This window comes from Leptonychotes weddellii, chromosome 7, assembly GCF_054177405.1.
Source record: "Leptonychotes weddellii isolate Sample4059 chromosome 7, ASM5417740v2, whole genome shotgun sequence".
NCBI lineage: Eukaryota > Metazoa > Chordata > Mammalia > Carnivora > Phocidae > Leptonychotes > Leptonychotes weddellii.
In genome coordinates this window covers 119,923,820-119,943,386 of record NC_138375.1, presented here as the reverse complement: position 1 = coordinate 119,943,386, position 19,567 = coordinate 119,923,820, and the positions used below count along the sequence as shown (strand labels likewise).

Here is a 19,567-nt window from a genome sequence, read left to right as displayed (position 1 = left end):
AGATATGATGTGGTATTATTACAACATATGGAATAACTTCCTGGTCCGTACATGCATACTCTTTTGGAATGACAACTGAGGCTTGAAATCGACCCATAGAGAGTGAAATAAAATTGGCATGTTTGATGTGTGTATAACAAACTTATATGCCTAATTAATAAATGGTATCTTATGCGGATGATCACAGGCTGAACTTACACGTGGCAAGCAGCTGTATATACAGAATACTTTAAAAGTTTCAGTGACTTCAAATATAAAATGTTAAAATGGAAATCTTCAAAACTGAATTTTTCCTGGCTACAAATTAGATTTCTGTATGTCTTATACTTCTTATAAAGAGTATATTAAAAACTCTGAATATATTTCTAGAATCCAGAACCATACATTTCTAAGAATAACAAAGGGGGACTAAAATCAATAAAGACTTAAATTGCAAGAGTTTATACAAATATAAGGGGATGTATACCATCTTATAATTTCTGGCATGTGTGTTTTGTAAAAGATACCAATTCTACTACATTAGCCCTTGCGGTGGAAATACTGGAGAGCAGTATAATATTTTGTTGAGTAGAGACAGATTCTTATTTGATTCCCAGTTAAATGTTTCTTTGGACTTCACAGGAAATACCTATTGTGGGGGGGCAGGTGGCTTGATAGAAAATGCCCATTTTACAGAAGAGAGAATAAGAGGAGTTTCAGAAAAATAAAATGGAAATAGCCATCACTTTCCCCAGTGCTTTTCATATATTTTACAATTCTCTTTGATAATTGTTTCTTTTCTTACACTTAACTTTCACACATTTAGTTATCATGGAACAAAAATCCATTTTTTTCTGATACATATTTGTACACTACTGTATACCATATTAGTTACAGAATTCCTTTTCAGTCGTCTTTTTTGTTTTTAGTTCGGTAATTAGGTAAAGACTCCAGTTACTTTAAAAACCAATTCATTTAGAATTTTTGTTCTGTCACATTAAAGTCTTCCTCTGCCCCCAAAATGGTATGTGAAAATGTATGAACGAAAATCATCCGCCGAGTTCTATGTTGTTAAACACTTTTTTCCTTTTGAGATGATCTCATTTCTCTATTTAGTGGCCTGGAAGCTAAAATAGTTTGCTGTATTAGATTAAGGATTTTTTAGCAAATAAACTCACCTTCACAGTTTAGTCCAGTGGCATCGAGAGAGAACCCTCTTTGGCATTCGCAGCTGAAACTTCCAGGCGTGTTCTGACAGATTCCTTTTGCTCCACAGAGTGAAGGCTGGGACCCACATTCATTGTTGTCTAGCAAAGCAAGAAGGAGGGGTGTCAAGCTTCCCAGTCATTACATGACTCAGATTTCACTACACGAAGTGAAAAGTGAGGCATGAAAGCCTAAGTTTAAGATGTGAAAACTTGGGGGAAACGCATGCCAGCATTCACTGTCAGGTCAGAGGCAAAAGTGGCAAGAAAAGGGGTATTTCAAGAGAGGTGAAATTAAAGCATACCTTGGGTCAACTGAGTACATGGCTTTTGATAATGCAGACTGAAACTCTCAACACACACGTGTGTCTTCTAACATAAAAATAACCCACCATGTCCCTTAGCATGTTCTAAATCACAATGAGCCTTTATTCATATTCAGTCTGAACGGACGTGGTTATGTTTAGAATGCAACCTAAAGGTCCTGTTCGGAATACACCTACTGTGCACGTGCTTGGACCTTAAGCAAGCTTGGACCTTATTTATTTTTTCCCGTGGATACCGTTCTTGTGAAAAGACACATTATTAGCGACACTTCCCAACCAGGAATTACGACACACTGGTTCTAAGGGTAAGTACGGAGCCACTGAATACTCTGCCATTGTTAAGTACGCTCCTTACGCATCGACCCACAATCAGCAGAGCCGCCCCCGCGGAGTCGAGTCGTACCGACGCAGGCCGTGTGGTGCTGTGTGAAACCCGGCGGGCATCTACAGGTAAAGCCTCCCAGCGTGTTGACACACAGGAACTGGCAATTGTGCCGTTTGGTCTGACACTCATCAAGGTCTGAGGTGAAAGAGAAGCCAGTGAAAACCGGCGCAGAGTTACCTGGCTCCGCATCCCTTCCCAGGAAGCCACAGGACGTGGCGGACACGTTCGACCCGGGCGTATTTTGTCTGGAGCTCCGCTGGAAGCTTCACAGACTTCCATACGCATATGGCGAGCAGTTTCTTCTCACACTCAAGCAGTGCCCACGCGACGGGCTACTCTGAGAGGACGGCCAAGGTGATACGTAACACAAAGTTTTCTTAAAATAAGAAACTGAATGGGGGCGCCTGGGTGGCTCAGTCGTTAAGCGTCTGCCTTCGGCTCGGGTCGTGATCCCGGGGTCCTGGGATCGAGTCCCGCATCGGGCTCCCTGCTCGGCGGGAGGCCTGCTTCTCGCTCTCCCGCTCCCCCTGCTTGTGTTCCTGCTCTCACTACCTCTCTCTCTGTCAAATAAATAAATAAAATCTTTAAAAAAAAAAAAAAAAAAAAAAAGAAACTGAATGGATGAGTCACAGTGGTTTCCGTGAACTCTTCTCAAGGTGAATACCCCAAGGTTCTACTTCTTGCACTTAGTGCAGAGTTTAGTATATGGCTGGTCACTTATTCCTCTTAAGGGGGTGGGGGGGGGGAGATTAAATAAAAATAAAACAGAAGCTGGGAATGGATGGAAGGTCTGAAAATAAGCTCTGAGTCCGGCTCTCAGGATCCAAATGAACACAGCGTCATAAACACCAGAGGAAGCAAAAATACAGCATCTATAATGCTGGTCATAAACGAATTTATATTTGGACTATACCGACAGAAAACTTGAAGTATGATTTTGGTTAGAGTAAAACTTAATATGGGACAATATATTTAAGTAAATGTAGAAAGCAATATAAGATGCACATAACACTAACTCATTATTTTAAAGCTTAATCAACACACACTGTTTGCCCTCACAGCAACATGCAAAATTAAACTGACTCATAACGGTTCACTAAATAGATCCAAGAGAACAGTACTGCTTGCTATAATAATAATTATTATTATTATTTGGTATTCCTTGGAAATACAACTTTGTCTTCTTAAGAATAACCTGTATTTCAAACACTTAGCTAGACAGGGATTTTCTCAATCTATTCATTTCATTCGGGCGAGGTTTACGATAAAACTGAATGCACGAGTAAAGCCCTGAAGCTATAGTCATTGTCTAACTTAGTTTGATAATTACTTTTAATACTACCCGTGCAAAAAAGTGAAATTCATCCATTCATTTTCAATCATCTGCACTAAATGTGTAATAAGCAGTCGAGAGGAAATAAAATCTTAGATAAGCAGCAAAGTAAATCTTATTTTAGTTATCTGTTTCAATCTCTTCCCTAACATTTTTTTTGTTTTAATTTCACTTAATTATCAATTTGTGCGGTTTGCTACATAGGAAGCAAACAGCTGTAATCTGGGCTTTCATTCTGTCTCCTACCACGTGTCCTCTGGTAGAACTGTCTGTGAATGATCAAGGGGTCACTAGGAAGGTGTGCTTTAATGACGGCGATGCAGGTGGAAGGGTGGCTGGCTAGATGAATTTGGATGTGCAAGGAGTGAGACACGAGGGTCAGAAATGCCAGAGACGCCTCCCTCACCTTTGCACGTCTTTCCATCCTCTTGCAGGACGTAGCCCCGAGGACAGGAGCACTGGTAACTCCCCTCAGTGTTCTTGCAGATGAAGTTGCATGGTTTCGGGGACTGGGAACATTCATCAAGATCTAAGTGAAAGGGATGTCAGGATTACATTCTCGGTTTCAAGAAACCACCGGCCTCTTTCCTCCCTCCGTGTTCTTACTTCACCTTTTTCCTTCCCACTTCAACTTAAAATGGAAAAAACAGCCAGCCAGGGGAAAATGATGCACAGTTTTCTCGACAGTAACATACTGGTTTACTTTGTAGATCAATCTATGGTTCTTGGGATACATGTACTATCTGGACAATTGTCTGGGGGCAAAAAAAAAAAAAAAAAAAAAATCCACTGCATTCTTTAGATCTATGTACTTTGGTTTACAGCTCGAGGATCATTCTCTTAAAAGTAGGAGTTTCTTTCTTCTGACACATGGCTCTGGAAGACGTTCTCTGAAACTGTGAGCTGACCCGCTGAGCACCGTGGGGTCCCACAGGCTTGCCGCGCCCAAGTCAGGCCCATGCTGCTCCCGGGCCGGGCAGCTCGACTGCACACACACGGGTCGGCAGGCTCTCCTGCCCTCTGTCTTCCATCTGGTCCTTACTTCCTTCCGCTCCCTCCCTGCAAGATGGCTCAGTCTCTGAGTCACTGGATCAGAGGTCACAGCGCCTTTCAAAGCAGCCCTCGGTGCCCAGCTTTGTCCTTGCAGGGTTCGATACCCTCTCCCTCTTTTCTTTTGGCCCAGGGATGGTACAGCTCCCAGCACACAGCACTGTGCCTTAAAGATTCTACACACCCTGCTCACATCCTGAACCAAAACAACCCTCCCGAAATCGTCCTCCCTTGAACATGCTAGCTCTCTTCTGCTAGGACTGATGGACAGCAAACAATCTCCTTTTCCTCGTAAAACACACTGAGCAAAAGTCACGCACATTTTCGAGAACGCCGGAAGCTGGTGATCAGTGGCTGTTCTCAAGGACTCCCATGCCCAACCAAGTGAGTCAAATGCTTACTAAGGGTCAGTTTGGTTTTTCTGAACCTTTTCATGCCAGGTGTGTTTGTTAGTAAAATAGGTGCTTTAAAGGACTATCATGCAAGTTGATTAAATATGGAGGAGAAGAGACACTTTTTTTTTTCTTCAATGAAAACTAAGTCACATGCTTTGGAAAGACTCATTAGAGGCCAGCCCCCCACCCCCTGCCCTCAACTGGTACAGAATGGTGGGGGTGAGACCGTAAGAAACTAAATTAGAAAAAGAGATTGTAAAAATGTAGAAGGATTCTGTCCTGACACTGCTTTGCAACTGCAAATTTTACATGAGGCTTCATTCGCATATTTTATGCAAAAAACCAGCAATGAGAAACAAGCACAAAGCGCTCTCCCTACACATGCTCACACACAGGCTCACCGTCAGAAGCCCTCTTCTTTCAACAAGAGACTGACACACGAAGGGGCACTTATAATTTTAAATTAAAATATAAAATGGTGAAAGAATATTTTACAGTTTTTATGCTCCCCGACTAAACACTTCTGATGAACTGAACAGTTCTGTGTCCCACATTATTGGACAAGGACAACTACTGTGCTATCAGGAGCCGCATTCCTGAAAGGATTGGCATGACTGCATGAAAGGTACACTGCAAAGCCCCGCAGGAAAGCTCCCGCATGCCCCAGTGACTCGTAGGAAACGGTCGTTGGCCACCGCCCAGACGTAGGGACCCGCGCCTTACCTACACACGAGGTGCCACTGATGTCTGTCGTGTAGCCAACCTTGCAGAAGCATCGGAACGAGCCCATGGTATTGATGCATTGACCGTGGGTGCAGAGGTTTGGCATCACCTTACACTCATCAATATCTGCGGGCGAGAAAGAAAACCCCAAATAAAAACAAACACACAAGTTAATATATATGCAAGGATAAAACTGGTGGGAAGCTAAGAGAAACGAAGGGACGGACGTGAAATAATGAGCAACCAGCATTCACAGCAACGCTGGAGTACCTCTTCACCATTCCGCTGAATGGAAACACGGAAGGGAAAGAATATTCTGACGGGATTGGAAGAGGTCCATAAATGGAGGCTCTGTTGAAAGCCCTGCTTCAGTGTACTCATTTTGCAAACTAAGTATGAGTTATTTTGGCGAGATGTAGAAAGCTATCTCTCTGAAGTCCAACTAATCTGGGATTTGTGGTGATTTCCCACGCCTGGACCTCACGTCCACACTTGGATTAGACTCTGAAGAAAGGGCTTCATGAGCAGAGTAATCGGGCCCAGGACCAACAGTGTGTACAGTAATACAAGAAAATGGTATTTTTTCAGGGCTCTAGTCTATCAGGTGGTTGTACAAAAAAAGTGGAAACAAAGAGGAATAATGGATCAGAGGCTAGAATGATCTCCAAAGTTGGAGCCTTTAGATATAAACTCCTTAAATGAGGAGTGGTCTCAGGGGAAAAAAAAAAAACAACTGGAAGCCACTAACCAATTATGAGACATGCTGGTTTGTAAATACGTTCATAGCAAACAGACTGCGTCCTTGTGCACACTCAAATAAACACTTATTTAAATAAAGCAAATATAGTTTGGAGGTTACAGACATGGCCTTTGGGGCTAGACAGGTATGTTCTTAAACCCCTTAGAAAGGGTGTTATCTCAAGAAAATTACTTATCGTTACCTAAGCTTCATGCTTTAGTTTCCTAATAAATTCTACCTCTTAGATTCGGTATGAAGATTACATCTTTTCAAGTCTCTTAATCATTGGCAAAAAGCATATACAAACACGTATACATATAAATATTTTAGCCATTATATCACTTTTTCACTTTTCCTTCAAATTAATCTGAATTAATGTTCACCGCATCGAAAATGTGCGTGACTTTTGCTCAGCTCCTCACCTCTTCCATCGGTGGTGTATCCAGGGCCATGAGGACATATCTTTTTGTACTGGGCCGTTCCGGGAAGCGGGCAAAGCTCACACTGGTGCCCCCAGCCCCGCCCCCCGTCGCAGCAGCACTCGGACTTTGTGACCAGATTGCGGCTGCTCGACGCCATCTGGCACATCGTCTGCAACACTTCCGCAAAGCAGAGTCCCTGTCGGGTGTCTGAAATAACAATGTGGGTAATGAGCCTCACTGACATGGAACTGACACCTGGTCTTCATATAAGATAGGACAGTCAGTGTTCTTCTTCCCGGCACAAACTTTTTCAAAGGTAAATATTCTTCTCTGTGAACAGCCACCCTGCTTCAGAAAGCTTCACGATTATAAAGTTGTTGGGAGAAGGGAGTCTGTGGTGTGCTCTTTTACTACAATTTATTAAATTTGACAAAAAGTGATACGATGCTTAGGAAATAGATTTGTTTTTCTTCAACCCATCAATAGCTAACTGATAGTACACTACCATTCCTGTAGAACACAAGTAAAAGGAAAATGAAGTGACATTATTTCCTTTTATTTATTTATCTTTAAACATTTTATTTATTTGTCAAGGGAGAGAGAGAGAGAGAGAGCAGGGGAGAGGGGCAGAGGGAGAGGGAGGAGCAGGCTCCCCGCCGAGCAGGGAGCCCGATGTGGGGCTCGATCCCAGGACGCTGGGATCATGACCTGAGCTGAAGGCAGATGCTCAACCGACTGAGCCACCCAGGCATCCCAAATTATTTCCCTTTAAATAAGCAAATGAGTATCAGGACTTGTTTTTGAAAAGTAAATCCTGGACGATGTTACCATCTTGGTACATATTCAATCCAATCTCAGCTTTTCTGCATCTAAAAGAGTGTTCAAACATTTGGACTGAACAGATTTTTTTTTTTTTAGTATAAATAAAGGAATTTCTCTGATGTAAATAGGCAAATAAATCTTTAATATGGTTTTATGAACCATCCTAGTGAAACCTTAATAATACGAACAGAGAAGTACATTATAATTTGTATGCTATCTTTTCTATTGCCAGAAAGATGGTGGTTAGTAAGGGTCTGGATTGAAGACATCAGCAAATAAAATTTATTTTCTTGACTAACAATTTCCTAGGATATAATGCAATGACATCATTTGGAGAAAAATCTGATATAGCTGAAACATGCTGTTTTTATATCAGATCAAGTGATGAGTGCTCTTATTTCTCTGTTTGCCTTAAATTTTACTACTCCATACTTTTACACCTGCTCATGATTAACTGAAATGATTTATAATGTATGCATTTTAGCATTAAAATACAACATAATGTCTGAGATTCATATTTTCCATAGGAAAATATTTTGTAAAACATTTTTCTGTACCATAAAATAAAAATTAAACTTCATTGCATTTTTGAAATATGGCATTTAATATTTCTAATACGGCAAAGCTTACCTCACAAGCAAATATTTTCTTTTGGAATTAAATCATCTCCTGATGTAAGTTTTACTAAAGTCACATTTTCCGTAGAGCTTAATTAATCTTAATTTTGGAAAGACTATTTAAGATGGCTATTTACATTACACATAGATGTGCATACAACTCACATGCACAGAAATACATCATTTTAATAGATGTGTACCTTTAGGAAGAAGTATATGGATTACTCAGATTGGAGGATTTTTTAGCAGACAAGAATATGTATGTAGAGCTCTTCTGTGATGACATCATAAAACAGATGTTTTATTTACCAGGTAAAATACGCTCAGGTGTCACTTACCAAGGCATTCGGTACCTGAGGAACTTGACTGAAATCCTTCATTACACTCACATCTATAGCTCCCAATAGTGTTCACACAGCGCCCATTTTCACAAATTCCTGGCTTGGTCCTGCATTCATTTTCATCTTCGGGAAAACAAACAGGGTGAATAATGAGCGGACTGTAAAATTACTATTTTCAAATTGTCCTCGAGTGGGTTATATCTTATTTAAAACTTCCTCGCCAAGATACTATGATGGGGTAAAAACCAGTCATATGTGAATATGGATTTATTTTTAACTTCATCCTTCCAGGTGGGTTCTTTCTTAACAAAGTTTTTTCTTTCTTTTTCCCTCCCCACCCCTCGTGGGGAAGGGGTGGTGGTTGATGACAACTGGCCTCCACAAGACATAAACTCGCCCTGCGACACCAGACAAGGTGGGAAAGAACTGTGGGGAAGAGGGTGCTGGTTACATGACAGGAGAGAGAGGCTGGGAGCAGAGCAGGGGGAGGTGTTAGGGAGGAGAAGAGAGTAGGGTTAAAGCCACACAGGCAGGGATGAAGGGCAAGCCTCCAGACTAGCTTTGAGTAAAATCACAGTAGTACGGTGTATGAGGGCCACTAATGGTAGAAGGAATTTAGGTAGTACTGCTCTTTTGGTTTATGATAAATTAGAGCAAAAATGCTTTATTAAAATCTCCTTTGTCCTTACTATATTTGTATTCTGTAAATTTTGCTTGGGGCATTTTTTTTTTTGAAGCTCTGTTATTATGAGCATAAAGGAGCTCATGATAATGAGATATTTTTGATTGAGCTGCTTTCACCTTTATACTTTTTAAAAAAATCTTTAATTTGTTGGTACTTATTTTGCTTTTGCTTTCTTTTTATCAGCATTTGCCCTCAATGTTTTTTTGTCCCATCCCTTTATCGTAGATCTATCTCACATCTTGACTTGGCACCTTTCTTTTACAAAAAGCACCAAACTGGATTTAAAAGGAGTTTTAAAACGTAGGCCCGCCTTTTAACTGGTAGTTTATTCCCAGCTATCGTGACTGCTGATGTGTTTGGAGTCTTACCTGTCATTTTATTTTGTTTTGTATCTACCATGTTCTTGCCCTCCTCTCTCAATATTCCTTACAGTAGTCTAGATTTCTATGCCCTCCTCTTGTCCCCATCTCATGTCTGGAAGTTATAATCTTCTTTCTGTCCTTTCAGTGGTAACCATGAAACGACTTCAGCACATACTCAGCAATGAATACTTTCCATCGGTGTCAACAAGGACCAGTTTCAAAAGTCTCTGGCACGAGTTCTTCTGCCCTCTCCTGGTGCCACCTGCCACGCCGATGTGATCTAGAGATTTTGGTTTGCTAGATCTTTTCTTTATGTGCCATCAATATCTCTGTAAACCAAATCATGAGGTTTCCTGGTTCCTTGGCTTACCACTGCTTCATGGATAGTACCCCGTCCTTTTAGATTAATAAAACAAAACATGGGAGTATCTAGTTTGGTAATCATTTTAGAGGGTATGTGGGTGGTAAACATTCTAGAATACATTTCTGACAATGTCTTTTTTATTTTCTTACTGGATTGAGTGTAGAATTTTAGTTCAAAATTATTTTCCCTTAGCATCTTTGGAAAATATTGCTCCATTGTTTTTCTTTTACCCAATGTTAACTGTTCATTTGCAGGAAATCTGGTTTTTCTCTCTGGAAGCTTTAAGGGGTTTCACTTTGCTCTTGGTGTCCTAAAATTCACCATCATGTGTCTTGGGTGAAATTTTCCTTCCCTTTTAGGAAAAAAAAAAACTTATTATGGAAATTTTAAAGTATATACAAAAATAGTGAGCTAAGTTATGGATTTAAAAAACTGTATAGTGTCTGTTATTTCTAGAATCTGAGGGTTCAAGGTCTGCCTTGTTGATCTAATGCTATCCCTGATGTCGTTCACCTTTATTCTGATTTGTATTTTTGTTGTCTGAATTACTTTTTTTAAGAAGGGCTCTTGTTGGACATACTGAATGAGTTCCTCCATGTCTGATGACATATAATAGAGCTTTTATACTTGAAAGATGGCTAGACGGGTCCCAAAATTTTAGATTACTTTTGCTCTGCTACCATTGGCGTGAGAATTAGTGTGAGACCTTGAAGAAAGTAGCTTGATTTTCTCCTGCCTTGTAGGTAATTTTCCTTTTCTGCCCAGGTGCCGCAAGCCATCAGAAGTCTTTTCTGATAACTTCTTCTTCTTTTTTCTCTTGTTGAAATTTGTAACTTCACTACGGAATATCTTGGTGTGATGTTGCACTACCTATGAAATTTTGATTTCTAGCATTCCAGGTTTTATCCTTGGAAAAGTTTCTCGATCACATCAGGACTGCCAATTAGTGACCATGGCATTGTCCACTGCTCTGTCTTCGTGCACTTAGCTCTGTCTACGCAGCATGACAGGCCAGAGACAAACCCACAAACAGGACAGGTCTCACTTTAACTCATGATTCAAATCTCAAATGGGAACTAATGCTCCTTTGACAATCTTACTGTATTTCTTCGTATGTCCACCATGCTCCCACTTTCTACAGTGACTACTGCACACGGAGACGAGAACTCCATCTCTCTACTACCCACCACCTGTGTGGCCCTCACTTTCCACCTCTTGTCTTTTTCCACAGTTAAAGATTCTCTGGTTTTTCTCAAAGGCCACTCTTTACACTTGTACTCTGGATTGCCTTCCAAGAGTTCACAGTTATCCTTTTTCAGTGAGTTATTCTCTCGACACACATTTTCTCATAACTTCCATCTTAAAAAACCCATCTCTTTTAATAATGTCTTATACCTCTAACTAGTACCTCATTTGTGTTCCCCTTCAGGACAAATTTCTTTCTTTCTTTTTTTTTCCCTCCTCAGCGCTCTGATTCCTATTTTGTTCTATTTTATTTCCAGATTTATTAAGTAAAATTTATAAAGTGAAAGGATTCCTCCGTCGAGTGAATCAGTCACCCATTACCTCACATATTTGCCCTTTTTCTGTGTGAGAATATTTAAATTCTGTTCTCTTAGCAAATTTCAATTGCACAGTACAGTGTTATCAGCTGTAGTCGCCGCCACATCACACATTAGATCCTTAGACCTTATTCATCTTATACCTGTAAGTCTGTATGCTTTTACCAACCTCTCCCTATTTCCCCCACCCTCAAGCCCCTGACAAACATTCTTCTCCACTATTTCTGTGAGCTCAATTTATTTATTTTTATTTTTTTAGATTCCACATATAAGTGATACCGTGTCTTTCTCGGTCTGGCTTATTTCACTTTGCATATTGCCCTTTGGGTTCATCCATGTGTTCTCACAAATGACAGGATTCCCTGAATCCTGTGTGTGTGTGTGTGCACGCGCACGCTTGTGTGTGTGTGTGTGTGTGTGCGTGCACGTTTTCTTGTCCACTCATGTACTGATACACAACTAGGATGTTTCCACACCTTGGCTATTGCCAATAATGCTACAGTGAACACCGGAGTTCAGGTATTTTTTTGAGATAATGCTTTTGTCTCCTTTGGATATATACCCCGAAGTGGGACTGCTGGATTATATGGTAGTTCTGTATTTAATTTCTTGAGGAAATTCCAAAATCCATACCTCGTGGCCTTAGCAGTTTACGTTCCCACCAACAGTACATACGGTCACAGTGCATGGGGTTCCTTTTCTCCACATCCTCGTCAACACTTGTTATCTCTTGTCTTTTTTATGGTTAGCCATCCTAACAGGTGTGAGGTGATATCACTTTGCGGTTTTGGTTTTCATCTACCTGATGATTGGTGATGAAGAGGCCACCAAATCTTATTGCTCCTTCTCTTTCTATGTCTTGCTCTTTATCTCAGCAACATCGGACACAAGTGGCCACTCCCTGCTTGAATAATCCATCCTTTTAACTGTCACGGTCTGACACCAAGCTGGAGAACTTCCTCTCCTGCTGGCCACTCATTTTTAGTTTTCTAAGTATCTTCAGTCACACTAGATTTTGGAGCACTCAGAGCTCAGTCACTGCCCCTGCACTCTCTCTGCTCTCGTGGTGTCCTCATCCAATCCCATGACTTTTCAACGACAACCTGTTTGCCAGCATTTTACAGCCACGGCTCACGAACAGATCTGTGTATCTAATGTTACCACTTGGAAGGCTCCTATATTTCTGGCAGTTACTTTGGCAGTTTCTTCCCGTCTTTTCCTTATCAGTTCATAGTTGCATCATCCCGTCATTTATTCAAGTAAACTCCAGGGACTCATCTTCTCTACCTCTCTTCCTTCCTCCACTGTAGCCTATCAATCCATCTGCAAATTCTGTTGATTATCTCCAAAGTACACTCTGAATCTGAGTCCCTTTAACGACATTTTTACCCTGCTATGGCCTTTATTTGAGCTTTCTTCAGCTCTCATTTGGATGATTAAAATTGCCACCTAAATGGACCCTGTTTCTACTCCTAACCCCTCACGACGCATTATCCACTAGGCAACCGGACATCTTTGAAAATGTAAATCAGACAGTAACAACAACAACAAGTGAAATTCTACTGTATGTCAAGCATTGTTTTAAGGGTTTTATATGATTTAACTAATTTAATTTCCCCGATAATCCTATGAAGTGCTCTCATTATTCCTATTTGTGTTTAGAGGACGAAATTGAGGCACATAGTGAAGCCAGCTTGCCCCAAATCACAGAGCTAGGAGATACGAGTCGAGGTTTCTCAGATTCATCATCCATCTCCAGGGCCCCACTTGGAACCACTCTGCCACAGTGCATACACCACAAAACTCTCTCTTGACCGTGGCCTGCATTTGGACCTCACCTCATGCCACTCTCCTGGCACAAGGTCCAGCTAAGCAGGCCCTCATTCCAGCCTCAGGCATCTTTGCTCTTACTGCTCTTTCCTTTCCATTTCTTTCTTTCTTTTTTTTTTTTTTTTTAAGATTTTATTTATTTATTTGAAGACAGAGAGAGTGAGAGAGGGAACACAAGCAGGGGGAGTGGGAGAGGGAGAAGCAGGCTTCCCGCTGAGCAGGGAGCCCAACGCGGGGCTCGATCCCAGGACCCCGGGACCATGACCTGAGCCGAAGGCAGACGCTTAACGACTGAGCCACCCAGGCGCCCCTCCTTTTCATTTCTATGCATCAGCTCAAATGTCTCCTTGTCAGTGAAGGCTTCCTTGGAAATGTCTTCTAACTTAGCTCCCATTTAATCATTAAATCTTACTCAAAAAGATTTACTGCTGTATGAAATTATCATGTCCATTACTTGTTTGATGCCTGTTGTTCCCTGAGCAGAACATACACAACTTGAGAGCAAAGTGGGGGTGGGGGGGGTGGGGAGGACCACCTGTCCTTCTAGTTTATTAGGGTCTTCCAAGAGCCACACACACAGCGGGTGTTCAGTAAAGTGTAACTCAGTAAGTGACTGTTCTGTAATAGTTTTTCATGGGGGCGGTGTGTTCTTATATACAGATATAAATATCTTCTATAAGATACTCATATACTCAAATATATTTCAATTTTTTTTTTTTTACTTTTCTCTTTTTGGGGGGACTTTATTTATGCAATGTTGGATTTTTTGTCTTCCACCTATATCATTTTCTTATTAATCACTTCCATACCCACATTTTCACCTGTGTTTTCATCCTTTGCTTCTTTTTATTAATTCTACTGTGCCTAATTTCTGTGATGCTTTTCTTTTCTGAGCTCTGCTAGATCATTCTCTCTTGAGATTGCTTTATCTTCATTTTCAAGCTCTTTTATTATAGTTTTTATTTAATGGTGTCTCTTACAGATTATGAAACAATTTTCCTAAACTTGTCTTCTTCCATTCCTGAGGTGTTTTAGTCTAATTCTTGTTTATATTCCTTTTTTCTCCCCCCCACCCAACCCCAATATATATAACTTAGTTGCACTCTTGTGTAATTATCCATCTTTGACTGATTTTCATCATTTCAACTATTTGCTGAAAAGTAATGTAACAGAAGATCACCCATTGCTGAGCTGGGTGTAATCTATAGCTTCAATTCATGTTTGTTGTATGAGCATCCTCTCACCAAATTGGTTATACTCTCTGCCCATGGGGTATGCATACCAAGTTTTTTGTAATTTAGGAGGTCACTGAGTAAAGTTCTGAGTAAAGTTCTTTGGGTCTTAATATGTCAACTGTGTTTTCCCTTTTCACACTGAATGTGGAACTGGACTTCTACAGAAACATTTTATGTTTCTCTCATTCACCTGTGTTCCCAATCTTCTACTCAAAGACTGCTGGATGAACTCTTAAATTGGGGCAGTTACTTTGAAAGATATCTGTATTTTATTAAAGTCTAAAGAAGAATATGTCACTGCACCTCTTATGTGTTTTTGATTGATATTTTATAATATTTGAAAGATATTCTTCAGAGTCTGTATTTGGGGACCATTCCTCATTTAAGTAAATAACACTCTTCCCTCCTCCATTGTATTTCTAAATCTTCAGGGGACAGGAGTGAGGGAACACATTTTTATTCCATCATCTTAAAAGCAAAGCCTTCCTTCCTCTCATTAATATTTCAAAATTCATTTTGAAATAAATTTTATTCATTTCAAAATGAATAGCCAATAGTATTGTCAAGATTTTCATTAAAATTTAATGATCTTGGTGAACTTTTTTCTATTTATTAGGTTTTTCTATTCATTTGTTTACTTAAAAAATAATTACTGGGCATAGTATATTGCATAGTCAAATTTCATCTGCTATATCTGATAAGGGGTCACTACTCAAAATATATAAATAACTTACACAACTCAACACCAAAAAAACCCCCACAATCTGACTAAAAAATGGGCAGAGGAACTGAGTTAGCACTTTTCCAAAGATGACATACAGATGGGCAACAGACACATCAAAAGATGCTCAACATCACTAATCATCAGGGAAATGCAAATTCCAACCACAATGAGGTATCATTTTACTCCAGTCAGAATGACTAAAGTCAAAAAATCAAGAAATAACAACTGTTGGCAAGGATGTGGGGAGAAAAAGGAATCATCAAACATGGTTGGTGGGAATGCAAACTGGTACAGCTACTGTGGAAAACAGTATGGAGGTTCCTCAAAAAATTAAAAATAGAACTATTTTATGAGCCAGTAATTCCATTACTGGGCATTTGCCCAAAGAAAATGCAAACACTAATTTGAAAAGATATATGCACTCCTTGTTTGCTGAAGCAGTATTTATGATAGCCAAGATATGGAAGCAACCTGAGTGTCCATTGATAGACGAATGGATAATGAAGGAAAATGTGGGACATACACACAATGGAATGTTATGCAGACATAAAAAGTATGAGGGCATGCCATCTGAGAAAATATGTAAGGATCTATAAGTAATTATGCTAAGTGAAATAAGTCAGACTGAGAGAGACAAATACCATATGACTTCATTCCTATGTGGGATCTAAAAACACAAATGAATAAACACACACCAAAAGCACAACCAGACCTATAATACAGAGAACAAACTGATGGTTCCCAGAGGAGGGGGGGTGGAGGGGTTGGGCAAAATGGGCAAAGAGGAGTGGGAAGTATAGGTTTCCAGCTATGGAATGAAAAAGCCACGGAAATAAAAGACACGGCACAAGGAATAGGGTCGATGATATTGTTAGAGTAATGCATAGTGACAGACGGTAGCTACACTGGGGGTGAGCACAGCATAATATTTAAACTTGTAGAATCACTGCAGTTGTATACTTGAAACTAATGTAACACTGTGTATCAAGTATACTTCAATTAAAAAATATTTCACCTGTGACTGCATTTATAGTTTCCTGTATAGAGGTTTTAGATTTCCTACATAAGTCTAATTCTTTAGCTTGTAATATTTTTAGTTTCTATTGCATTTGACATTTGGGGGATAATTTTGTTGGATTCCAGTTTCACTGTACTCAGCATTTTTACTGTTTCTTTTTGTGGCTTTATCTTTCATTCTCATTCTGACATTTGTAAACACTTTTTATTTATAATAATATTTTGGCTGTTTATAATGGAATTTCTAACTATAAAAACATGTCTTGTATTAAACGGAACTTTGCTACAAAGAGTCTTCTGATGATCAAAGAAAGTTCTGCAGAAGGTTCAGCTACCAGCATGGTATCATGAAAAGTCTGAGGATCAGAAATGTTTTAGAACCTGGATCTTCTGTAGCATCTTTTAACAATGAAGAAATTCCAAATGTATAATGCTGCCCTAGGTCTTTTCTTTGAAAAAGCAAGTACATGGGATCACAGAATATTAGACCTAAAACACTCCTCCTCCTCCCACCCAAATCATGTAGTTTCTCACTCTATACAGGGAGACAGAGATAAAGAGAATTTAGCCTCTTTTGAGTCACCCAGCTCATTTATGGCACATCCGGGACCAGAAAACTGGGTTCCTGAAGTGATCACAGTGCCCACCCCCTTGCTCCCAGGAAACGCACAGGTAAATGTAGTGAGCGTACAATGTAAAATTCAGCTAGTTACAAAAATAAAAATTTTTCCAGGCGTAAAAAATAAAACACATTTCTAAGTATTTTAGTCCGATGAAATTCAAACACACATACACACTCAAAGAATTTAAAAAAAGAGGAGGAAATGAAAATGGATCCATGCACCATAAGAAGGCAGGATGGTTAACAGTGTCTTCCATACAATCTACTTGTACCGTTTCAAGCATGTTAGCATATGTGCTGTGCGAGACTCTGAGAAACACATGTGAGTCTGTCAACGTGACTCAGGAGTCTGGGTATATCTTCTAGGTTTTCAGATCCTGGGAGAACAGTGCTTTTGAAGGAACCACGCATAACTGTAGACGTCATCTACTTTTAAGTTTGGTAAGTAGTGTATATTGAATGAAATACCTAATAGATTAAGAGAAACTATGAAATCGAACTACAGTCTCATTGGTTGTTTGCAGACATTTAAAAATTAACTTTATATTATGCATGTAATTCACGAATTCCACTCTTCTGTAAAAAATTAAAATTGACAGGTAAGGTTGAATTACGTTTCAGACTAGTACCCTCTAATCTTAGTATCTTCCCTGAGGGTAATTCCTTCTGCGAAGTGGGGTTTGATCTTTTAAAAAATTTTTCTGTGTATTTACTTGCTTACATACATACAGACATACCTATAGAAAACATACAGTATTACTTACAATTTTCTTTAAAATATGACATTATATATTGTTCTGTAACTAGACATTAAGAGTCCTGCTTCAGTAGAACCCTTACCTGCTCTACGGAATCTCACAGCGACGATACGCCACGTTTATTTCACTGTCTTGGGCATTTGGGTTTTTTTTTTTGGTTGTTACTATGAACAAAATTGTAGCGAATATCCTTGTATCTCTCTTCCTGTGTTAGATTCACTTTTTCTTTTTTTTAAAGATTTTATTTATTTATTTGAGAGAGAGAGAATGAGAGAGAGCACATGAGAGGGGGGAGGGTCAGAGGGAGAGGCAGACCCCCCGCCGAGCAGGGAGCCCGATGCGGGACTCGATCCCGGGACTCCAGGATCATGACCTGAGCCGAAGGCAGTCGCTTAACCAACTGAGCCACCCAGGCGCCCAGATTCACTTTTTCAAACAGCTTTCTTGAGGTGTAATTTACTTGCTATAAAGTCTGCATGTCTTAAGTGCACAAGTCAGTGATTTTTAGTAAGTTACAGAGTTGTGTGGTCATCACCACAGTCCACTTTTAGAATTTCCCATCTCCCAAAGAGGTCCCTAATGTCCTTTTGCAGCCACTCTCCATTTTGGCTTCTAGCACCAGGCAATCACTGATAGATTCATTTTTAAGAAATCTTATTTTGTGATTTTTTTCCCCAAAATAAGACATTATTCACTATCTTCAAATGTCCCTCCAAATACCCCTACCGTTTTCAAGGGATTAGAGGCTAGGACCGTAACTAAGATCCTTCTTTTTTTTTTTTTTTTTTTAAAGATTCTATTTATTTATTTGAGAGAGAGAGAGCGCGAAAGAAGGAACGCAAGCAGGGGGAGTGGGAGAGGGAGAAGCAGGCTTCCCGCTGAGCAGGGAGCCCGATGCGGGGCTCGATCCCAGGACCCCAGGACCCTGGGATCATGACCTGAGCTGAAGGCAGATGCTTAATGACTGAGCCACCCAGGCGTCCCCGTAACTAAGATTCTGAATTCAAGGAGGGGCAACGCAACCATCTCTTCTCCAGGAGGAGGAAGACTTTGATTGCACCATCCCAGGTGGCAACACTTTGGGGAAGAAGTGCTGAGAAAAACGGGCCAGGCGGCCGCGGCCACTGTATGTGCTGGGGGACTGCAACGTGCACCATAAAACGTGAACGTTTTCCACTCCTGAAGCCACCTTAGAGACCCAGCTGCACCTCCTCCATTTACACATGAATTAACTAAGGTCCAAGTAGGTTACAAACAATATGGCCCAGTCGCAGAGCTATCCAGCCTGTGCAGGGGTCTGGAGATGAGCTGCCTCTTCCTCTCCTCGTTGATGGGAGTGATACCAAAACGAGAACACCCTCTCATACTTTCACTTTGCTAAACAAGCAGAATTGTTTCAAGGAGCTGTCCTCTACTTCTCAATTAAGTGTTTTCGATTTACAGGACACAGAAGGATGAAAAGCAAGGACAGGCCTCATTGGCATTGCATGATCTAAACCGCGTTCTACCGGCACGGCCCCTGAGATGGAAGAAATCCAGCGACCGCACAGCCTTGAAAGAGCTAGAAAAAAAGCTGGCTGGGAGAGAGGATGGTTTGGGACTAGTGCTATAAATCTGCCTTGAGGTAGACATCTAAACTAAGCAGACCCCGCCCCGCGAAGCCTTACCCACGCAGCCCTCTCCGTCTGGCCGTCGGGTCATGCCGGGCGGGCAGAGGCACATGAAGGTGCCAATCAGGTTCTTGCACATCATGCCTCTAGATTCACAGTCATGGAGCCCTTCAGCACATTCATCCAGATCTAGAAAACAGTTTTAACAGGAAAATAAAATTCTCAGGAGCAGGCTACTGTTTCGGATTCTGAAGTCTTAGTTTTGGTTTTCTGGCTCTTAAAACGCTACCATGTGACAGAGAAAGGAGCCAGTCTCTTCCAACTCTTGGCTACATTCTAGATTTATAAAAGCTTCGGCACTGGTCCTAATGCCAAGAAGTTCCAGAAAGAACTGAATGGGAAATCATCAGAGAGGGAGACAAATGATGAGAGACTCTGAACTGTTAAGAAACAAACTGACG

The 19,567-nt window shown here is 40.5% G+C and overlaps 1 protein-coding gene across 1 annotated transcript in view; it reads right to left on the bottom strand.

Moving 5' to 3' along the window:
- The window catches only part of FBN2 (fibrillin 2), a 200,796-nt gene that overhangs the window by 10,306 nt on the left and 170,923 nt on the right, over positions 1-19,567 (bottom strand). The window contains exons 52-58 of the mRNA XM_081825620.1: positions 19,164-19,295; positions 8,335-8,460; positions 6,558-6,764; positions 5,397-5,522; positions 3,635-3,757; positions 1,914-2,030; positions 1,154-1,286 (exon numbers count right to left, since the gene is read on the bottom strand). Of these exons, the coding sequence (XP_081681746.1) occupies positions 1,154-1,286; positions 1,914-2,030; positions 3,635-3,757; positions 5,397-5,522; positions 6,558-6,764; positions 8,335-8,460; positions 19,164-19,295 (964 nt within the window). The remainder of the gene's footprint in view (positions 1-1,153; positions 1,287-1,913; positions 2,031-3,634; positions 3,758-5,396; positions 5,523-6,557; positions 6,765-8,334; positions 8,461-19,163; positions 19,296-19,567) is intronic.